General features: G+C 49.8%; 1 protein-coding gene across 1 annotated transcript in view; it reads left to right on the forward strand.

Annotated features, from left to right (window-relative positions):
• Positions 1-276: 276 nt before the first annotated feature.
• The window catches only part of Map3k9 (mitogen-activated protein kinase kinase kinase 9), a gene marked incomplete at its 5' end in the record, with an annotated part of 61,076 nt that continues 38,987 nt past the window's right edge, over positions 277-22,365 (forward strand). The window contains 1 exon segment of the mRNA XM_013507181.1: positions 277-690. Within this exon segment, the coding sequence (XP_013362635.1) occupies positions 459-690 (232 nt within the window).

The raw sequence follows: 22,365 nt of genomic DNA on the forward strand, positions 1-22,365 counted from the left end.
TGAGGAAACCTCAAAAAGGACCCCTCTTGAGTTACAGTGGTTGGTCCTGAGGCAGGGTTCCAGCTGGGGTGTTTCGTGAACGTGTACCCAACACCACTAAGCATAGTGGAAGTAGAATAGAGTGAATCACAGTTGCTGTCCATTTTGTGTTTCCTTCACAGCAGGAGACAGAAGATCTCAGTGCACACCTTGCTGTGTTCACCCTTCCAGGTAAGGGGATGGTTAAGTGGTGTTTTCGGGATGTGTTTGACTCGCTTCTTCTCTCTTGTTTCTCAGTGTTAGAAATTGATTTTGCGGAGCTCACCCTGGAGGAGATCATTGGCATTGGGGGCTTCGGGAAGGTCTACCGCGCCTTCTGGATAGGTGATGAGGTTGCCGTGAAAGCAGCTCGCTATGACCCCGATGAAGACATCAGCCAGACCATAGAGAATGTTCGCCAGGAAGCCAAGCTCTTCGCTATGCTGAAGCACCCCAACATCATTGCCCTTAGAGGGGTTTGTCTGAAGGAGCCAAACCTCTGCTTGGTCATGGAGTTTGCCCGGGGAGGGCCTTTGAATAGAGTGTTATCTGGGAAAAGGATTCCCCCAGACATTCTGGTGAACTGGGCTGTGCAGATCGCCAGGGGGATGAACTACCTACACGATGAGGCCATTGTTCCCATCATCCACCGCGACCTTAAGTCCAGCAACAGTGAGTATGCAGAGCTGGGCTGGGGGCCGGGAGCAGCGTCAGTAGGAGGGGATGCCGGGAAGCATTGCTCCTTGAGTGGAAATGCAGGGACGGACTGAGTGCCAGGAGAAGGTGGTTTAGGAGGAGAAGAATGAGGCACTGTAGGGGTTTCAGGATAATTTTGAACTCATGAGCAGGCAGGGTTGGTGGTGTGGAATTCTGATATTCTCTATTAAAAAGTACATTGATTTTCCCACTGAAGGGAAGTCTGTAATCACAGGGGTTTCCTCTTTGTGGGATAGCAATTGAAGCTAACTTGTACCACTGCTGAATTTGTACCTAAACACCTCAACTGGAGGTACCCTGTGGAAGAGGGACCACCCCAAGAGGAGCATATCATTCAAAGTGGAACCCAGAGCAGGTGGTGGTGTCAGTTTGGAGTGCATAGCATGGCTTGGTAGTGTTACAGATCTCCTGGTAGCCCAGGAGTGCTACTAATTAATTCCATAACTACCTGATGTTTAATAGCAGACAACTGAGAAGTAACTGTCTTTATTAAACACACAGAATCTATAAACTGGACAGTAAAGGAAGTGTTAGATATAATTAAATAGTGAGTCGACAGAGACTTCAGTGTTTCCCTTGGGCTGAACTAAAGGCACAGGAATATGCTTCGTTTGTAGAATGACTTGTACTCTGTCGTCTGACCTGACTGTAGCGAGATTACAGTTGCTTAGAGGATATGCTTAGGATCACATTGACTTCCTCTCCAAGAGGCGGCGGGCAGGAGAGGGGGAAGGACTTTGGGGACGCGGGGGCCCTAGGGACGTTACTCTCTGCATTCTTCAGCTTTGGCCCAGAAATCCTTCAGACCTTGTTTTGGTCCAAGCTGATGTGGCTTATTTTCTGTTGATGCTATTGTACATCTGTTCACTTTTAAAAATGCATTTTGAAAAATATGAATTTTGAAGTTATTTAAGTAGTATTTATTTTAGAAAACTTAGTACAGATAAATAGAAGAGAGAATTGACTTGCAGTGGGGCTGGGGATTTAGCTCAGTGGCACAGTGCCTGCCTAGCAAGCGCCACGTCATGAGTTCGATTCCCGGTACCGGAAAAAAAGCAAAAACAAAAAAAAGAATTGATCTACAGTGTTTTCATTTAGAGAGAACATAGGATGTATCCTTCTGGTTATTTTAAAAGGTTTGTGTGAGAGATATGTATTATAATGCATATATGTGTATATATACACATACATACATATATTTTCCAATTTAAAATAGCATTTATTACTTTTATATCTTCTACCTGAATGCTCTGGTCCCTTAAAAAGAGAAAACTTCCACCTTCCAAGAGTGTGGAACATTATATATGTATGTTACATATGGTACATAAGAGGATTTAAGTTATATAAAATAAAATCTGGTTTCTGTTATTTCCTATGGCATTACTTTATCTCTCTATCATGTGATTATTCTTGTCCCTCATCCAAAATTCTATTCTTTCAGTATCACTTTTGGAGACCTCTTCAGAGTGCTGTCTTTGTAGAGACTGTTTTGGATGGTGGGTTAGAAGCAGCAGATGTGCTGGTAGAAGTGAAATTTTCTTTCTTTTAAGCATCCTTATCATGCTGTGGGAACCAGGCAGAGTGCTGTTACGTTACATAATTGAGCCCATTTAGAAAGTCTAGCTGGGATAATAGAATTGTAAATGTCTATTATTTCCTTGATGAAGTTTCAAACTTGAGTGTAATTTCAAGCTAGGTGTATAGAGTGTTACCTTTTACAGGATTTATCTCCGGGAATCTAAGTTCTTGTGAAGAAAAAGCTCCCTTGCCAAAGTTCTCTGTAGAAGAAGGTATAGGACTTCAGCATCAGTTTTTATCCAGAAGACAATACTCTATCCAGGAGTGGGTTTTAGGATTTCTGGGGCTGGGGGTGCGGTTACAGGGACCCTGTATCGTGGCTGTAGTGGATTTCTACATAGGGCAATAAAAGGGCCTCTGCTGCACATCTGTAATCCCGGAACTGTAGAAGACTGAGGCAGGAGGATTGCAGGTTCAAGTCCCGCCTAGGCAACTTGAGGCCCTGTCTCAAAATAAAAAATAAACAGGGCTCAGTGTGAAAAGGCTCTGGGCTCCATCCCCCGTACCACAAAAGTAAAAAGAAAAGATGTCAGAAATGTGCGTGGTACGTTGGACCATGTGGTGGAGTTGAGGTTGATTTGGCTATACATCTTACATGTAGGTTGAGGAAGCACCTTGGTGTTAGTCTGTGGGTGGAGGTTTGCTGGGGATTGTAACACCCAGCACGAGCTTGGCGACAGTCCTTCCTACTCCGCTGTCGTGTGTGTGGTTTGGAGATCTCTGTTCACCCATCGTCCAGTTTGCAAGTAGTAACCTCTTTGTGGTTTGTGGACTCGGGGACACCGGCCTGGTTTTTTTTTATTACGGGCTCTGGAGAGTTGGATTTTTGGTCACTGTCATGTTGGGGCAGAATACATTCTGAGGATTATGCTAGTTGAATGTGAACTAATAGAGAAAAGAGTGTGTGTGTGTGTATGGGATCTGTCTCCGTGGGAAAGAGAAAGTGACCGCTGATAAACATGTAGCCGTTGGTTACAAAGTCTCAGTGAAAAGTGATTTATAAAAGAAATTTTATTATCCGGGTCACCTACTTAAAATAGTCACTTGCTGTTTACTGGTAGTGAAGTGGATGTGGCGCATAGTATCCTACGTTGATGTATAATCTGCATTATGTTTGACTGCATAATCTAAGAACTGACAGTGACTTAAAAATAACAGTGGTGAAAACAAGGTATAAATTTATTTATTTTTGCAAAGTCTGGCAGATTTGGGGGTAGCTCCACAGTGTCCTCGAGGGCCCCAGGGTTCTATCCTTTATTCCGTCATTTCAGTACATCCATTTCTTACATTCTGCCCGTCACCTTTGGGTCTGAGATGACTACTAGAGCACTGACGATTTGATCCCAGAACAATATAGGCCTGAAGGAAGAGGCAAAGCAGAAGCAAAGAAAAAGGTGCTTCTGATGTCTGAGTCAGCTCCCGTGAACCTCCGGGAAGTCCAGCACAACATACCCGCTCGCATTAGTGAGCCAGAACGTGGCCGCGTGGGCGTAGCGGTGTGCCTCAGAGGAGGCTGGGAAGTGGAGGTGCTGCTGTGGGGTGCTGTTGAGCCCCACTCATAACAAGGGTCCGTTACCAAGGGTGAACGTGGCGGGTGGGGGAAGCAGCCAGTAGTCTCGCCCTGGGATCCTAATGCTGGGTGCACTTTGGGAAAACGTTTCCTTGGATACTTCGCATCAGAGAGGTGAACGAGTTTAGCGAAGCCCTGGGACATACAGTTCAGACCCCTGGTTTAACTAATGGTTTGTATTACTTTACTGCATTGCATCATTCATTTAAACACCACATTTAAAACTCCTTGTAAAAAGCGCCTGGCTATAAAAATGGATGTATGTCTCCTTGCTGTATTGAAGTGCGGCAAAACCAGTTAGGGGATTGTTAGCAGAGGCATTGGTGAACAGCCTCCTGTTAGTGGCAAGGTCAGCTGTCTTTTTTAGGATAGGCAGATGGATTTCAGGATTTTGTATATAGTAGGTAGTGCATAAAGGCCTTTGGCAGAACAACGGTGTAATAGTTCCGTTAAAAGGTCAATTAATTGCGCTGGGGGTGTAGCTCAGTGGGAGAGTATTTGCCTAGCATAAACAAGGCCCTGGGTTCTATCCCCAGTCCTGCCAAAAGAAAAAAAACATTAAATTTGTAAAACTGAGATAATATAAAAAGGCTTTGCAAAAATATAAAGGCTTACAAACAGGAAGTAGTTTTATTTTATTACTAAATAACTTTTTTCCTTCTGTTAGAAAACAGTGCTGGCTTTAGCAGCACATGTACTGGAAAACAGAGGAAAACGTAAAGGCAAAAGCAGTGTTTTCCAGTTTTTTTATGCAGTCACACATGCTTATCTTTACCCCTAGTGATGTCCTAATAAACATACTGTTTGTAACGTGCCTTTCTGCCCCATCTTAGTGTACTGTCAGCTTATATTCCTCATCACCACACTGCTGCCACCTGCGTTCTCCCGTTGGACAGCTAGGGTATTTCCCTGCATTATTTTGTGTAGCCCTGTAGTGCTTTAATTTTAAATAATTAAGAGGAATGTCATTCTGCCTCGCAGGCCATAGCATCCAAATTTAGTTAATATTTGATCTATCTCCTGCCCATATCGTCACTGGATTTCAAGTAACCGGCTCGATTTTATAGCTGAATGAGGAGAGGAGAGTAGTGAGCTGTAGTTGACTTGGGACTTTCTCCTTTCAGACGTCAGCTTAAAGTTCTCCAGAGGCTTTTGCTGCCTTATCTCCCTCTTCCTTTAGAAGCACTTTCCCCTTAAGCCAAGCTGGTGTCCTGTCCTCCTAGAGCACACGCTGAACTTCCCAGGCTCCAGGGTCCTGTCCCACCCTGGCTGTGGGAGTGACTTGTTCACAGGGTGCCCTCGGCTTACCTCTCACCTGTGCGGACTCTGTCCAGTGTCCTGTGCCAGATCACACCTGGCTGCCTCTCCTTCTGCTAGCCCGTCGCATCTCCTTGCTGTGGTCAGGACTGAACATGTATTACCTGATCGTACGGGGAAGAACATTTGAGCAACAAGGGACTAGAGCCGGTAGTCCAGTGGTCGCAAGTTCACGTGCCTTCCAGCCCAGTGAGCGAGTTTATGAAACAGCCAGTTTGTGAGGATGGTGGCGTTTGGTGGGAACAAATCACAATACGGTGCTGATCTGCGTGCCTGGGTGCCAGGTTGCACCCACTGATCGCCGCTTCATTGGCTGTGACTTCAGGAGTGTCCCGAATGGTCCCAGGAGGATTTTGTGTCTGCTCCCACATGGTTCCAGGTGCATTGCAGGGCCCCAGAGAAATGCAGAGAAAATAAAGTGACGGGTAAATGAGTGGGTGGAGTGTCCCTCGAGTGGATGTATTCACGGGGACTCAAAATGTAAAACTTCTCTTTCTCTTCTGTGGGGATACCATTGAGACCTCACTTGTCTGGAATTTGCTCCTTGTCTTCATTATAATCCCCAGGCCCTTGGTCCCCAGGCCAGTTGTCTGAGCTCACTGATGGTTCGGACTCCTGGGCGTGGCACTGAATGGTGCACCCACTGCCACCTTGCGTGTGTCTGCCTCCTCAGTTCACACCCTTCCCAGATGCCAGTCCCGGCGGATTGCTCCGTGGGAGCCCATTGCCAGCTGCCGGGAGCTGCTGGAGCAGATCATGACGCTGTGCTGCTGCACTCACCAGCACTGTCTGCCCAGCCTCAGTGTCCCTTTCGTTCCCATCTTGGGACCTGCCCCTGTAGTCTTCATTTGCCTGTCCGTGTCCGTTGAGTGCTTGGATTGACTGCTGATCCTGCAGCAGCGTGAGGCCCGCGTCGCACCCCCACCCTTAACTCCAGCCACAGTTCTGTGCTCATGTGTGCCGCGTGCCCCTCCCCGACTTCCTCTCGGCGTTCAGGAAGCTGAAGTCGTGTGTGTGGACAGCGGCGCTTTTGTGTCCCCTGGACCCAAGGTCTGCTGGCGCTGCCGCCCTAAGCCTGGCGTGTACCGGGGCTGGGGGTTCCTGCCTGGCTTTTGGTGGCTGAGCACTTGCTGGCCGTGACTGCTGGACTCCACCGTGGCATTTCATGCCCACACATGCAGTAGAGCGCACTCCTGTCTGAGGATGAAGCAGCCGAGGCGCAGCTGTCCTGGCAAAGGCAGTGTGGTGCCAGACCGGTCTAGAAAACGATGCGGAGTAGCCATGAAAACAGTCTTTGCTGTGGATGACTAAAATAAGGAACTGTAAAACATTACCCGGATGCATCTGGATGGCAGCTGAGGAGACCAGTTCCCCATCTTCTTCAGGAGGTAGCTAACTGACCTCTGCGCACCTCATGAATGTGTGCCCAGGTGACACACTTCCGCCAGGACCCGCCTCAGGTGCTTCTCCCTCAGTGAGTGTCTTCACGGTTCTTTGTATAAGTTCCTACTTAGAGCTGGAAGATGACAGATGTGTTCTGAAGATTTTTCTGGGCAGAAGTGTACAGGGCTCAAAGAATTGGATTTGTCTTTAGTTCCTATGGCTATACCTAAGGTTAGCCAGTCCCAGAGAGTTCGGTTGATGAGAAACACTCTCTGTGAATGCAGAAGTATGTTCTGTAAGCCTAAATAAATACATAGGTCAATAAAATTGGGAGAAGCAAAGCACCAGCCAGATGACCATGATTCCACGGCAGATGCCAGTGAGGGTGGAGGTCTGACTTGCAAGCTCTGTTGTATCTCTCAGCTTTTTTTGTTTTTGTTTTTGTTTTTTTGTTTTGTTTTGTTTTGTTTTTGGGTTTTTTTTTCCGGTACTGGGAATCGAACTCACAACCTTGTGCTTGCCAGGCAGGCGCTGTGCCACTGAGCTAAATCCCCAGCCCCTCTGTCAGCTCTTTACTGTGGCCTGGGAACCTTGATTTCCCGTTCTTGGGCCCTCCCCCTCCCTTCCCCCTTCATTCCCCTCCTCTGCTTTCCCTGACCCCTACAGTACTGAGAATGGAACCCAAGGGCTTGTACGTGCTAAACAAGCATTCACTCCCACCCCCCAGCCCCATGGCCGTTTCATGTTGAGCCTGAGTGCATGGTGTTAGGAATATAATAGTAAGGGCTGGGGATATAGTTCAGTGGCACAAGCGCCTGCCTGGCAAGCGCAAGGTCCTGAGTTCGACTCCCAGTACAAAAAAAAAAAAAAAAAAAGAATCTAACAGTAAGCAAAAATAGTCAACAAAAATAGTCACACTCAGGCCCTGCCCTCAAAGAGCTTTCTGTGGGATGACGGAGAAGGATCTTGATCAAAATAAAGTCTCAAAAAAGGTAAAATCGTGACTGTCGGCGTGGTGGCACAGGCCTATAATCACAGCATTCTGGGAGGCTGAAGCAGGAGGATTGCAAGTTCAAGCCCAGTCCAGGTAACTTAGTGACTTAGCAAGATTTTATCTCAAAATTCTAAAAATGGGGTTGGGGTTGGGGTTGGGATGTAGCTTAGTGCGAAGGCCCTAAGTTCAATCCGTAGTACTGTCAAGAAAGAAAAACAAAACAGCAGCGAAGACTGTGGCCAGCGGCGTGAAGGGGCAGTGTCGGTGCCAGGAGGGGACTGGTGAAGGGACGTTACAGAAGGGTTTCCTGAGGAAGTTCCGTGTCAGATGAGATCTAAAGGAAGGAACAATAGTCGCAAGACAAGTGGCGAGGGAAAGGCAGGGAGGGGACTGCAGGGCCTAGGCAGAGACCAGCAGGCCCAGGGGCCCCGTGGGAGCGAGGCCTCTGGGCAGGCAAGGGGTGACCTTGGTGTTTCCTTTGGATCCTTTGGCCGCCATCTTTCTCTGCGGTGGGTCTGAGGAGCTAGGGGAGGTCAGGGGGGAGCTGACCCCTCTGGGAGCTTCACCTGCTTTTCCCCAAGGGCTGCTCCTGAGCCCTTCCTGCCTTCCCTTCCTGCTTGCTCCCTTCGGGGGCTTCTCTGCAGCTGACGAAGTGGGCCTGGCAGCAGTAGCTGCACCTAGGCGGCATCTAGGCACCTACAGAGCTTGTGTGGGAGCGGGGTGTGCTGCAGGAAGGGCCTGGGGGGGGGCGCGTTCTGTACTGGGAGCTCGTCAGGGGAAAACGGTCTTCGGGAAGTCGGCTCGCCGCAAGGACCACCGCGTGTGGACTCCCATTTCCAGATACGCTTCAGTCCCTTCCCTTCTGCCTGAGTCTCCTCTGGTGGGCGCTGCTGTGTCGTGAAAGTTGGATATGGGCCTCCCTTCCCCACACCGCTGTCCCAGCAAGCCCGGCAGTAGCGGGGAACGACCGCTTTGCAGGGAGCCTGTGGCCCTGTCCTTACTCAGAGTCAGAGTTTGAGTTCAGGACTCCTAAGGAGGTAAAAGCCTGCCTTCCTTTCCTTTCCTTACGTCTCTTGGAAAATTTCCCATTCCTTTTGTTTTGTTTTGGTTTGTTTTCTGCTACCAGGAATCGAACTCATGACCTCACCCTTGCTAGGCAGGTGCTGTGCCACTGAGCTAAATCCCCAGCCCCCAATTTCCCATTCCTTAACCCAGTGCTCTCCCTCATCCCTGTGAAGGAGCTGAGTTTGCTTGCTGTCCCTGGTCTGGTGGAGTCAGAAGAGTGTATCTTCTTTCTCAGGGAAGGAAGCACAGCTCTTTACATGGAGTCCGGTTCAGTACCCAGTAGCCTCTTTCAGAACCACACTTTGCTCCTCTTATAAAGTAAGGATTGAGGTTGGATGTGATGGCACATGCTTGTAATGCCAGCACTCAGGAGGCCGAAGCAGGAGGATCGCTGCGAGTTTGAAACCAGCCTGGGCTACAAAGTGAGTTCAAGGCTAGCCTGAACTGCATAGCAAAACCCTGTGTCAAAAAGACAAAAAAAAAAAAAAAAAAAGTAGGGATTGAAACTGGGCATAGTGGCACATGCCTGTAACCCCAGCTCTTGGGAGGCTGAGGCAGGTTTGCTGCAAGTTCGAGGCCAGCCTCGGCCACATAGTGAATACAAGGGCAACCTGAACTACATAGCAAGACCCTGTCTCAAAAACAAACAAAAAAACAAAGGATTGATAGCATAAGACCTGTGCGTGTCCTGGAATCTGTGCATGTACCGGTTCATTTTCATGCAAGAGGATCATAGCTTTCATTAACCCAAGTGTCGGAGGAGTTAGCCCTTACTTGGGCGTCTGTAAGAGAGGCGCTGGGGCAGAGAGAGGAAGGGAGCCTTTACCCTGAGGGGCTGCGTGGTCCAGAGTGCATCTTGTGCCCCCTCTGGCCCTCAGATTCCTCCGCTGTGAGGTGAGAGGTGTGAGTGAGACGGTGTCTGGGGTCCTTCCGGGACATGAAGTGTGCACATGGGTGTGTTTGAGGCAGGTGCTGACCACTGGGTTGGTCTGCCTCAGCCTGTCAGGCCGCAGTGTGCCCAGGTGGCCCCATTCTCGCAGGCGCTCAGTCTCCCCGAGGACTCTGCTGGGCGGCTTAGTGGAGAAGCAGTGGACGGGAGCCGGCAGGGCACCCTCCCTCACTGCTGCCCGAGCAGTGACAGATGGTCTTGCTGAGAGCGGACGCTGCAGTCTCATGAGTTATGACAGGGCCTCACAGCAGACGGAGGACAACCTTCATCCCGGGATCTGGATACAGTAGGTCGAATGCCACTTCTGTCCTTGTTGCTAAGCAAGGGGCGTTGGAGTCTCAGAGCACTGCTGCAGTCTTGACTCACGGGTGCCTCTTGCCCTCTTCTCTTTTTTTTTTTTTTTTTTGGTCTTCTGGAACAGCTATGCAATTCAGGCTGGCCTTGAGCTCACTTTGTAGCCCAGGCTGGTCTCGAACCCGCAACGATCCTCCTGCCTTAGCCTCCCGAGTGCTGGGATTACAGGTGTGTGCCACCACACCCAGCTTGCCCTCTTCTAAATCACAACAGTGCCCAAGCCCACCGAGATGATCTTAGCTGTGTTCGTCTCTGTCCCTAGTCCCTAACAGAATTGCCCGAGATCCAGTGTCCTGTGCAGGGCACTCAGTGTGAGAGAGTGATGTGGAAGTCAGACACCTCCAAAGCGACAGGTGGCATGTTCCTTTCCTCTGCCGCTGCAGAGCTTTGCGTTTAGAAGGGGAAGCTTGGCGGTTTGGAGCTGAGAGGAAAGTGTTTCCCTGGAGCGGTTTGTGACTGCGAGGGGTGCTGGGGCAGAGACCGGCTGGGGGCACAGACAGTGCCGTGGATGTAAGCACCTTCTTGAGCCCCTGGCACTGGGCCTGTAGTCAGCTCCTTGGAGCTCCTGGCGTCTTACCTGGAAAACGTGGACAGTTCAGGAAAAAAGCAGAGTTGCTTTTACTTAAGCTGGTGCGAAACGGTGCTGTGCTTTTTTCCGTCTTTCTAAGGAACAGGAGATACTTCTTCCATTCCTTGTCATTTTAGGTGTCCCTGGGGCACGGTTGAATTTCACTTTTTAAAGTGCTCAGAGGATTTTGTCTCAAGCCAGCTGGGCATCGCTGTGTTTCTCCCACTTCAATGGGAAGATTTATTTCAGCGGAAGCAGCTGAAGGGGATGGGAGCCCCTCCCCGCCATTTCCTTCTAACTGAGCATGGGCCTTTTGTGGGAGGTGCCTGTGCCACTTGCTCCCTCTGGACTCCGCTTTAACTCCAACGCTCAGGCCCTGTGTTACCGTCAGGGCCTCCGGCCTGATTGAATGGGACAGCTGGCCAGTGTACGGCTCCGCCTGGCTTTCCTGATAATTAAAATGCTTTTGCCCCGGGAGGAAGGCAGTCATCTCTCTCCCTCCCTTCTCTGCTGCAGCACCGCCTGCTGAGGTCAGACAGACGGCCAGTCCTCATCCCTCCTGGCTTCCCCATGTCAGCGCAGCGTCCTTGGTGCACGGTTTCTTTAACACGCTGGAACCTGAGGGTGGGCTGCAGAGCTCTACTTTGTTTGTGGTCTTATTTTGGAGATGAGTGGCACGTTTATTCTGTTCCGGTCTCCGTGGTACAGCCGTGCCTTACCCAGCACCGAGCCTTTCCCCTACCCTCCTCCTCCCCCCACGGACGTTGTCCAGACGTTGCCGGACCTTTTCTCCTCTAGCCCATGTTTGGTCTCGGAACCCCTTTTGTGTGGGAGATGACTCACGTGAGCTCTGGGTAAACCTGGGCGTGCACCCCGCCTGCCTCTGTTACCTGTGAGCTGGGGACCTTGAGCAAATTAAACGTTCCCAGTGCTTTAGTTTTTTGCAGATTTGAAATAATAGTTACGATACCATCTGTATCATTTTACAGGGTAGAAGTGAGGATTAAGTGCAATAATCCACACGAAGCTCGTAGCAGTGCCTGACACTTAGTAAGCGCTCAGTGTGTTGACCGCCATGATTGTAATTCTGGCTGTTGCATTTGCTCCCATGGTATTTAGGTCACAGTTGGTGCTGTACTTCTGGTATACTTTGTCTTGTACTTGCATTTTCCGTGTTTTAGTTATTCTCTCCAGTTGCATTATAGGTTAAAAAAACTCAGAATTTAAGACACACACGTTAAAATAGTACAACACTGAAACAGAAAGAAAGGCCAATTTCCTTTTCACCCAAATGTGTAAGAAGCTTACTTCCTAGGAGCAAATGCAGTTACGTTTTTGCTTTCTTTGATAATATTTTTCTCTATGAAGACATAAGATTCTCAGTAGGATTTTCTATTTTTTTTACTTTGTTCTTTTTTCTTCTACAATTTTTTACCCGTAGAGTTTTCGCTGGCACGGGCGTTGTTTCTTTTACTTTTGTCTCCGGTTCCGTACGCCTCGCTCACCCTCACGTCGTGTATAACACAGAACTCTGCACAGAGCAGTCCAAGCACTGTGGCTAGGAAAGCTTGTCCTCTTTTTTTTTTTTTTTGGTTTTTCTCTGGTACCAGGAACCGAACTCACGACCTTGCGCTTGCCAGGCAGCCGCTTTTGCCGCTGAGCTAAATCCCCAGCCCTGCTTGTCCTCTTTTTGTCCCTAGTTCCCTTCTGTGGTAGACTCATCCCCCTTTTTTTTCTTCTTTTTTTGTGGTGTTGAAGATTGAACCCAGAGCCTTTAGCCTGAGCTACGTCCCCGTGTCATTTTTATTTTGCGATAGGGTCTTTCTATTCCTTAAATTGCCCAGGCTAGGCTCGAACTTGTGCTTATCCTACCTCAGCCCCCCACAGCGCGAGGATGACAGGCGTGTGCCGCCTCGTGTGGCTCAGCTCTGTCACCACGTGACTTTCGTCTGTTCTCTAAGGCCTTGCTGTTTGTATGTCTATCCCATGACCTTTTTTATGGAGCCTAGAAGAAGATGAGGGTTGGAGTGGCTTGCATAGTTGGAAACTAAGGTTTGCCTCTGGACTTGCCCCGCTGTGGAGGCTCTGACTGCCGCTCCTCCCTCGGAGCCGGACAGGGGAAGCAGGGCCCTGGCAGTGACTGATGTTACGTCTCAGACCTTTGTCTGCAGATCTTGCGAGTGTTTGCAAGCAGTGTGCAGACAGAGCAGTGTAACAGGAAGAAGTGTCACTGACAGAGGAGAAATGTCATCCCAGACCGCACCGTGCAGTCACAGCGATTCACCATCACAGCTGGTTGTCCTGTTCTTGTCCTGCGTACTTCGTCTTCTCCCACACGTGAAGTCCCAGGGTACCTGCTGTCTGGACACTTAGGGATTTTGGTTTCTGCGTTCTGTGAACCTTTAGGAGTCTGAAGGAAGGAGAAAGGATCATCGCTGGGGAGAGCAGCGACATTCTTTAGTTTCCAGTCGTTCATCTTAACTTTGTTTTGAGCTTATTGACCCCAGGTAAAGCTTCCAGTGCCTTACAGCTGTGCCCAGGAGAAGGTGAGAGGGTTGCCAGAGGTGATGCTGATGCGGGACTCCTGAGTCTCATGATATTTCCTTTAGCACTCCTGTCCCTTACCCTGCCCACATGTTACTAATAATGCAGTGAGGCTCTGTACCCCATCTGAGGGATCGGGACCATTGAGGAGTACATTCCAAGGTTAATGTTGGAGAGTGGAATCTGTGTATCTTGGTTATTGACGTGAACTTCATTTTCTTTAATGTGCTGTGCAGAAGGATATAATATTTTGTATTTGATGCTTTAGAATTTTATTTGAAACAGACCTACCTAAGGTTCTACAGGCATAGATGGTGGTATTCCCATTTTACAGCGGAGAAAACTGAGGCTTGGAGATTTTACCCATGAATACATAGCAGAAGAATGAAGGGGCTGGGATGTGACTCCAGGCTCTAGAGTGCTCACACGGTGGTCTGTCTACACTGGTCTCGGAGAACAGGCCACAGCAGGGGCCTTCCCCTAGCAGTGTGCTCAGGACAGACCCTGACTCACAGCAGTCTGGGACCTCGACCTGGACTGTAATCCTGGTCTTGCTCATTCCCACATCTGGAATTTCAGATGGGGATCCTTAGGAGGCCTCTGGTACCTCTAGACCTGAAGATCCTAAAATGCGCCAGACCTGGGTGCTAGTTTCTCACTTCTTTCCCTAGGCTTTCTCCAAAAGCGCTGTCTGAACCTTCGCTCTACTGCTTGTTATTGTTTGTCCTGAAGCGCAGCTGGGCTTACATGCACTGTCCTAAGGTTGGGCTGTAATGAAGTTTCCACTTTATTGAGCTCTTGTGTTTCACGTGTTTATATTGTGGTTTTGATTTTGTTTAAACGAAGGAAGTATATATAGATTTCAGATAAATTCATAGGTGATTGTGTATAGAACTTCATGTTTTTTTGGTACCAGGAATCAAACTCAGGACCTTGCTCTTGCTAGGCAGGCGCTTATGCCGCTGAGCTGTATCCCTGGCCCCAGAACTTAATGTTTTTTAACCAGAACAGAAATGTGAATTTGAAAACGGGTGTGGACACATCTGTCAACAGCAGAGGCCCGTGTGGTTCCCCAGAGCCACAGCGTTCAGCACCACCTCACCTCGGAGGTGAGGGGGCCGTTCGGGTGCTGCCTGTGTAAGTTGCTAGGTGGACCGCGTCTGCCCCGTGTGGCAGTCCTGCCCCCCCGGGGAGGAGCGAGGCGTCCCTTGTGGGGTGCGTGCACATGCTTAGATTAACATCACGAAGAGCCGGAGCACGCTGGCCTTCCCGTTCGTTCCTCAGTGCTCCCGTGTGCGTGGCTCGCTGCTGGAGCGGCGCCCAGCCCTCGGCAAGAGCAGCGCCCAGCGCCTTCCGCACAGCGGGAGTCTCGCTTGTGTCGCCGCTGGAGCTGGTGAACTTCCGTGGTTCAAAACGACTTCTGAATGACTTGGTCTGGCAGAAACACTCTTTTAAAAGGAATTTTGAGCGTGAAATTTAGGAGCTTCTTTACGTACAGGCAGTGACTGAGATTAAAAGGGACTTGAAGACGTGGTGCCGTGAACTCTCTGGACGATGAAGAAAAGTAAGAGTTGGACTCGTTTTAACTCACTGTAGGATTCTGCCTTCCCCTTCCTCCCGGCTGGACACAGCTCTGCCCTGGGACCCTTCGCGTGTGAGGCCTGGCCTCCCGGGAAAGCGTGACTCCAGCTTGTATGAGCCATCGAGTTTGGCCAGTTTGAGGTTCCTCATAAGGCAGCCCTTGGTGCCTTATCTGCTGTTTAGTATGTTAAAGGAGAGACCGGGAGTAGGAAAATCGCCAAAGATGCCCTCCCAAACAGAGTAGAAATGTCCCTGCTTAGGACATAGGAGGTACTCTGGGACCTTTCCGCACCCAAGTGCAGAGAAGAAGGAAGTTGAACTTTCTGGATATTCAGGGTGTGTTTGTTAGGTCCGCCTGCCCAGGTAGCAGAGGAAGGAACAGACAGGCTCCCCTTGGGAACCAAGCACACCTCCTTGAGAATTTGGCTTTAAATTTGCCCAGCCGTGGTGAGATAGGCAGCTCTGGCTCGCGGGAGGAGGGCGTGTTCGGGGTGGGCTGGGAAGGTTCAGGCGCAGCCCGCATCTTCCTTGCTGGTAGGCCAAGAGGTGCGAGGAAGGAACTAGGAAAGACACCTATAGCACAGTCTGAAAGAGTGAGTCAGGGCAGAGCTAGTCTTAGCCCGAGGAGGTGCGAGAGGTTGGCCCCTCCCTGCTCTTAGGGAGAGAGCTTGAGAGTGATTCATTAGAAACTGTACTCTGTTGCATGCTGTTCGGGGCAGGGAAGGTTTGGAGGTTCAGAATGGCAACTCCCAGTGTTTTGAGCCCTCCGTGGTGCAGGCTTCCTTGACGGCGAGGTGACAGGAGGAAGGGGCATCTGTGCTGGGTGGTGCTGCTTCCTCCTCTGCCCTCAGGTGCCTTCTGCTCGATGCCCTGAGTGGATTGCAGGTCACAGAGCCTGGAATGTGTGCACTTGTGTGGGTTATGGTTCTCAGCCAGTTTAATTACCCAGCAGGTCCTCATAAGAATTGGATGTGCCTGCTCTTGTATAGATGCTATAGGAAATGTGATACATTTATCATATAAGTAGTTAAGATGCCACTTACATTCTTTGTGTCCCTGGGAGCCATCCTATGTAAACACACCCCAAACAGCTGGAAGCTTATGATACAGTGTGGTAGAGCAGGCCAGGGATACACAAGTTGGGGGCCTGGAGAAGGCAGACGTCACTGGAAGTCCTCAAAGGAGGAGTTCGGCCTTAAAGAATGTGTGGCATTCAGGAGGGTTTGGTCATAGACAGGTAGGCCGCAGGGCTGACCTTCCAGGGAAGGAGGCTGCCTCAGTTCAGACAGGACCAAGTGTCTGGTGGTGTTATACCCTGGGTTCATGGGAAGTAACGAGACATAGAATATTGAACAGGAAAACCATGCACCCAGCAGGCGAGTCTTCCATGTAGAAGCAGCTCCTTCCCTCTACATGGCCAGAGACAGTAGCACGGTATATAGTGCTGTGAAGACTCTCTCCATCAGGCAGGGCTGCCTTTGGGCAGCATCCTTAGTCTCTGACCCCATTTCCTCTCCGGTGCGATGAAGACAGTCCTCCCATTAACTCATAGCACTGTAATGAGGATTAAATGAAGTTGTACACGGAAGCATTAGGGCATAATGCTGGCACAAAGTAAGTGCTCAGTAAAAGGCAATTTTTCCTGTATTAGAAATTGTATTTTCTAAAACAGCTACTTGTCTGGTAGCAGCAGATTTGAGTAGACTCACATCTTTGTCACCTGCTGTTTTCATTACTATTACTTCTGTTTGTTTGGGTTTTTTTATTTTTCTTCCAGTACCAGGAATTGAACTCACGACCTTGCACTTGCCAGGCAGGCATTTTGCTACTGAGCTAAATCCCCAGCTCCTCATTACTGTTACTTCTGAATAAGCCACCTCAAACAAGAATCTCTTTTATGCTCATAGAGATCGTGGGTCAGGGATTCGGGGAGGGCTCCACAGGGATCGCTTGTCCCTGTTTCTCAATGTCTGGGCCCTTGGCTGCGAAGATAGGAAGTGAGGTCACAGATAGGAGCAGGAGTCATCTGAAGTGTGTCTCCCCATTTGTCTGGTGCCTGGTCTGGGAGGCCTTGAAGGCCAGGACAGCGGGGCGCCCGCATGGAACCCTCTGGGGGCCTTGGACTTGTGTAGCAGCTCAGGGCTTCAAGGGCAGGTGTCCCGCCAGTGAGGTAGAAGCTGCATCATTTTTTCTGACGTAGCTGGAATCCAGGCTCTGTCACTTCTCCTGCTACGCTGAGTGTCAAACCTAACCAGATTCAACTAAACCGACTTAGATGATGCTCTCATGGAAGAAGTGCCGGGGTCAGTAAGACGGGAGGTGTGTGTGAATCTGGAAATACGTTCTCCCCTGCTCACTGCAGGAACTGGGGGCAGAGCTTGGGGTGCAGAATCCTGGGAGTCCCTTCCGCAGCCACGCCCCATGACCATATGCCAGGAAAGAACTGATGTCTGTTGACGAAACCATCAAAAGTCTGCTGTGCTTCCTCGCATTTTGACTATTCCCGACTGGTGTGCAGCTGGGTGTCTGAGGACTTGTTACAGGTCTGGCGGCTCTTCTCGGTCGTTGGCGCCAGGAAGGTGGAAGAATTCAGGGCAGGAGGGTGTTTGAGGAGCTGGTCTTTAGTAAGGACCACGGCTGCTCAGAAGCTCTGCCGCTGGCTCCCTGTTCCTGCTGATGACAGCGGGGTCTGGCCAGGCTAAGGGCTTGAGTCGCAGTTGTGGCTTCATTTGTACACGGCAGTGACGGTAGGTCGGCGTCCAAGTTAGCGCCTTTTGAAGTTGCCACACTTAGGATGTTAGAAGGAGAAGGTGTCCTGCAGATGTGTGCTTTGGGCTTAGCTGGGTAGGTGGGAGCTGTTTTTCTGTTACAATCACAAGGAGCTTTTAGTGAACAGCGTGGGAGCAGTGGGAAGGTAGCACATACCCAGGGAAGAGTTCCCATGGGGGGCTGGCGCTGGGCAGGGGAGTCGCTTTTCAAGGCTGGTGAATTGAGGCCTGTAAATACCCTAGCTCCCTGTCGCGTCCTCTTCCAGCCCGCCGCCCAGTAAGGCACACATCACGCTGTCGAGGCATGTGGCCAGCGCAGGTGTTGTGAGGAAGGTCGTGCTGTGGTTTCCCCTCTCTGGGCCACATTTAGCATGTGGCTTCCCGCTTGCTCCTCACGCACGTGTCCATGGCCCGCCAGACTTGGGAGTGGCCTGAAACCCTGGGCATCCTTGGTCCGAGTGGAGGCTTCAGTATCCCAGGCCTGCTGGGTACCGAGCCCGTCCGAACGCTGCGTCAGCCGCCCGGGTGCCTGTCCGGGCGCTTCTGGGGAGGTGTAAGCCAGCCCCAGAAAACTCCTCTGTCAGTTAGTCCCCGCTCATGTCGTCCTCAGCCTGTGCCGTTCCCCGAGCTCCTTGCTGCCTGCCCTCGCTGACACACAGCACGGTGCAGTAGTGACCTGGGGCTGGCCAGTTATCCCCCCCGCCCCCCGCCGAATGCAGGCCTGAGCCGCTTTGGAGAACAGTCTGGTCTTAGCGCGCTGGACCTGTGCAGCTGCATCTGGTGCGGATAGCGCCAGTCCGTAGTGGGTAGGCGGTGACTGCAACCAAAAACGAGGAAGCCATGTTCCTCGGTGATTGTGGACGTGGGGAGGGTGGAGGTAGGGAAGTGGGACCACTGAACGTCCCTCTGTTCACTAAATGCTAATGTTTTTCTGTAACATTGACGTGTGGGTACCCAGCCACAGCAAATAGGTAATGTGATGCCAGGGGGATTTCCTAGGACCCAGGAGCTGTGCTTTCTCCTGTGTGTAGAATTACTGTCTGTCTGTCCTGCCATCCTCGTCCCCGTACCTTCCTTGTCCGTCCCCATCTCTGCACAGACTGCGTTAGGTCTCTTGCCGCGTCCTTGCTGCCGGCCTGTTGGTTTCCAGTCCAGCGTGTCTCCTTGCAGCCGCAGTCGTTTTGCTGAAACACGGATCTGATCGCACCACTTTCCTGCTTCGAAGTGGCCTGACTCCAGGGCAGAGTCCAAGCTCCTTGGAGTGGACCACAGCATTCCAGTCTGCACTGCAGCTCTATTTTCCCTCTTCTAGCTGCGAGGGATTATTTCCTAGATACTGTACATGGCACCCAACCCCACCCCACTTTGGCCTCAAATCGCATTCTTCCCTTTGCTGAGCGTGGTCTTCCAGTTCTCCTCCTTGGATCGAACCTGTTCTTTGTAGTTCACAAAGGCAGTGTGTGTTCTGACTCGCTTCAGGGTGCTCCTTTTTCCGTCTGTCTTGTTCCCAGTATCTTCCACAGTAGCTATTCAGATGAGATGGGCAGATAGGCTACAACGCGGTCCTTGTAAGGAGCATAGGCGCTGAAGCTGGTGGTCCCTGCTTTCACAGTTCCTGGCTGTAAAGTTTAGGGGAATAACTGAGCCCTAGCTTCTTCATCTGTAAATGGATGTTAAAACTCTACCTATCACAAGAGGTTTTTAAATGAGGTAATGCATAGAAGGTGTTTGCCATGGTGTTTGGCGTGTAGTAAGTGCTCAATAAGTACAAGAAATGGTGGTGATGGTGATTGGTGTGTAGACTTATGGCCAGTGTAGTGGGGAAGGAGATGTGCAAACCATCATGTTTTCCTGTGTAGGATCATCTGTAAACTGCTCTCTCTTGCTTTCCCTTTTACCTATGTAGATGACTCTGATTTTTTCCAGTAACCAAAGCAGGTTTTGCCTTTTACCTACCGAAGTCAGTAACTGATGCTCAGGCAAGCATATCATCTGGGCGGAGTCTTGATCTCTTGGAGTAAGGACCAGGATTTGCTCTTGGTTGTAATTCTAATCTGGATGTTGTATTATAGAAACTTGAGCTGACCTCAGGGTCCTTTCTGCCCATGGCCATAGTGCCTCCTTCCTAGAGAACTGGGTGAACTGCGGTTGGCCAGGACAGGGGCTTGAGGTCCTGAACGTGTCTTTCTGAGGACCCAGCCCAGTGTCTCAAGGGTTGACTTGCTGGGGCGTGTGACTGTCAGTCAGAGGCTGGGCCTGGTAGCCCAGGAGGTGTTGACCACTTCTGTTAGCATCAGACTGTTTAAATAGGGGAGCCTGGGGATGGGTAGGAAGTGAGAGATGGGCCAGTCCAGGTGTTCTCGTAGCTCCTAAGCCTAACACATGCCGGCTGGATGGGAGAGGACTCTGGAAGTCGAAGTGAAGGTCCTGGATTGAGGCGGTGTTGTTCTTTCCTGCCCCGTTAGCTGTGTTGGGCCCATGTGCTGCTGTTAGGACCAAATACTGCCCCTGTCTGTCTTGAGGGTGAAACCCTAATGGAGAAGAGAGCGTCAGGACCCAGGGATTCCTCTGCTTTGTTCATTCTTGTGCGCTCCCACTGACTGTGCTGCCGGGGTACCTGCGTGCACCACATGAAGCGTGTCGGTTAAGGATGCCGGTGGTGGTGCTGTTGGTGGGGACAGGCAACACCTTCCTTGTCCTCAAATCGCATTCTTCCCTTTGCTGAGAGTGCTCTTCTCAAGTGTGACTCAGTCGAAACTCAAGCTTTCTAAGGTGGCCTCAGACGGCCTCGAGGGGGGTCGTTTGTCTTGCCCATCCGTGCCCTTGTCCCACCCCTTAAGCTAATGTGCTGTCTCAGCCATGGGGTCTGTAGCACACATTTGTTTTTAAATTATGCCTGGGGAGATGCCGCCTGCCGGCAGACTTTTCCTGCTGCACGTTCCGAGAGCTTTCCTAGTTAGATCCCCAATGCCAGTGAGCTTCCTAAATGTTTAGTCTTCACTTCCAGAGCACTCCAATTTAAACGTAAAAGCCTCCTCCCCTCCCCAGAAGAATGCGACCGTCACTCCAGTAGTAGGGTTTTAGCCTGACTCCGGTTTGGTAAGTGGCTTTGGTGGCTTCTGTGCCACTTCTCTTCTGTTCGAAACACAAGCTTCCTTCCTTGCATGTGCCAGAGAATTACGCACCTACTGGACAGTGCGCTGTAGAAGCCCTTCTGTGTTCAGGACTGAGGACAAGGGGAGGGAGGTTCCTGCCCAAATGACTGGCAGTTTGAGACGTCCAAGTTAAATCAAAGGAAGAGGTGGGTCACACACCGTGGCCTTTGAGCGGCCAGTCTCAGAGAGGCCGAGGGACCACAGAGGGGAAGCGAGGGGTAGTGCGGGGAGCATGGCTTAGAGGCCAGCTGGTATCTGACCGTGCCTGTCCCTTTGCCCAGAAGTGGATGGGTTTCATGAGCTCTGAGCCCTGGCTTTCTCATCTGTAAAGTGGGCTTGCTGCCCTGCTGGGTGGTTTCCCTGCGTGGGATTCAGAGTGCGTGAAGGGGCATGGTGGTGAGGTTCCTAGACCGTGCCTGGGATTTAGAAGGCGTGCAGGCAGTCGCAGATGCTGATGCCGTTATTATCCAGTGACTTACTTACACTAATGAAAATTCGTATTTAAAATGTACGTTTTTGATATTGTAGATGAATGTGAAGAAAAACTTGTCACCTGTAATCCTGTTACCCAGAGATCATCGCGGCTTGCATTTTGGTATATATCCTACAGGCGTTTTTCTATATGCCAGACAGAGTATCTTACAAATATGTGATCAAACTATGTATATTGTTGTATGCTACTGATATTGGTCACATATATTATTAAACTACCTGCTGTATCTCTCTGGTACAACTTTTTGAAGTAGGATATTCATAATCCAGTTTAAAAACCAAAGCACATTGCAAGGTGTATTGTAAATGACAGCGATCACCCGCTCTGCCCGTTCTTACTCTCTGTCTTCGCCCTCAGTAGTTATCTTCCTGAAGGGAGGTACTGGTCTAATTTCCACTTAAAAACCTAGTGTTTCGTTGGTGAATTCCTGCCATCTTGCATAGCGAAACTCTGTATCGTCTCTAATGTTTTTTGAATTACTACTTTTTATTCTCTTGAGTGGTTTGATCCATCTTGCATTCTTACATCTGGTAATCTGAGCAACTTTGTTGAAGATAACAATATGTAATGTAATGACTGTTAATTCCTATCATTTTGTTTTGAAACCCTGTATCATTTTTAATGTTTTTGCTTTGTTTTGTTTTTGTCTGTGATGTGGGTATTTTGCTCTTGTTCTTTTTTTACTATTCTCTTAAAAAAAAAAAAAACAACCCAATGCCTGACACATATTAGCTTTTGTACATATGCACTTTTTTTAAGGTTTACATCAACACTTATTATAGAATGTGACATCATATTTTAAAAATATGCAGCTGAAACATATGTTTCATGTTGGCTTATTTTATTACAGCTCAGAAAGGCTGCCCAAATCTTTCACTGTATTGTATCAAGATCTTATGGACTGGAGTGTTGCCTTTGGTTTAGCTTTGCAATTTTGATTCAGCTATTTGTCTTTTGCCTTAAAGAGGTTTTGTAGTATTGACATAGAATTTTATATTAATTAGGTTAGGTTAGCCATGAGAAGTAGGCACCTGCAGTAACAGTGGCTGAAATAAGAAAGACATCCGTTTCTCTTGCATGTAGGTCTGGTGGGGGTCAGCCTGTGGCTGGCGTGACATCTCTGGCCGGTTTGTCTTACACTCCCTCCTGTTCATGGCTCTGCCAGTTCTCAGACGTGGCCCTATCCTCGTGGTCCGAGATGCTCCAGCTCTCACATTTAGTCTCCAGGCAGTGCAGTGTAGAAGGGGATGCAGCTCAGGCCCAGGGCTGCGATGGTATCTTTTAAGATAGGTTACAGAACGCGGTCACATG

This window comes from Chinchilla lanigera, unplaced genomic scaffold (genome assembly GCF_000276665.1).
Source record: "Chinchilla lanigera isolate Chin_1 unplaced genomic scaffold, ChiLan1.0 scaffold00122, whole genome shotgun sequence".
NCBI lineage: Eukaryota > Metazoa > Chordata > Mammalia > Rodentia > Chinchillidae > Chinchilla > Chinchilla lanigera.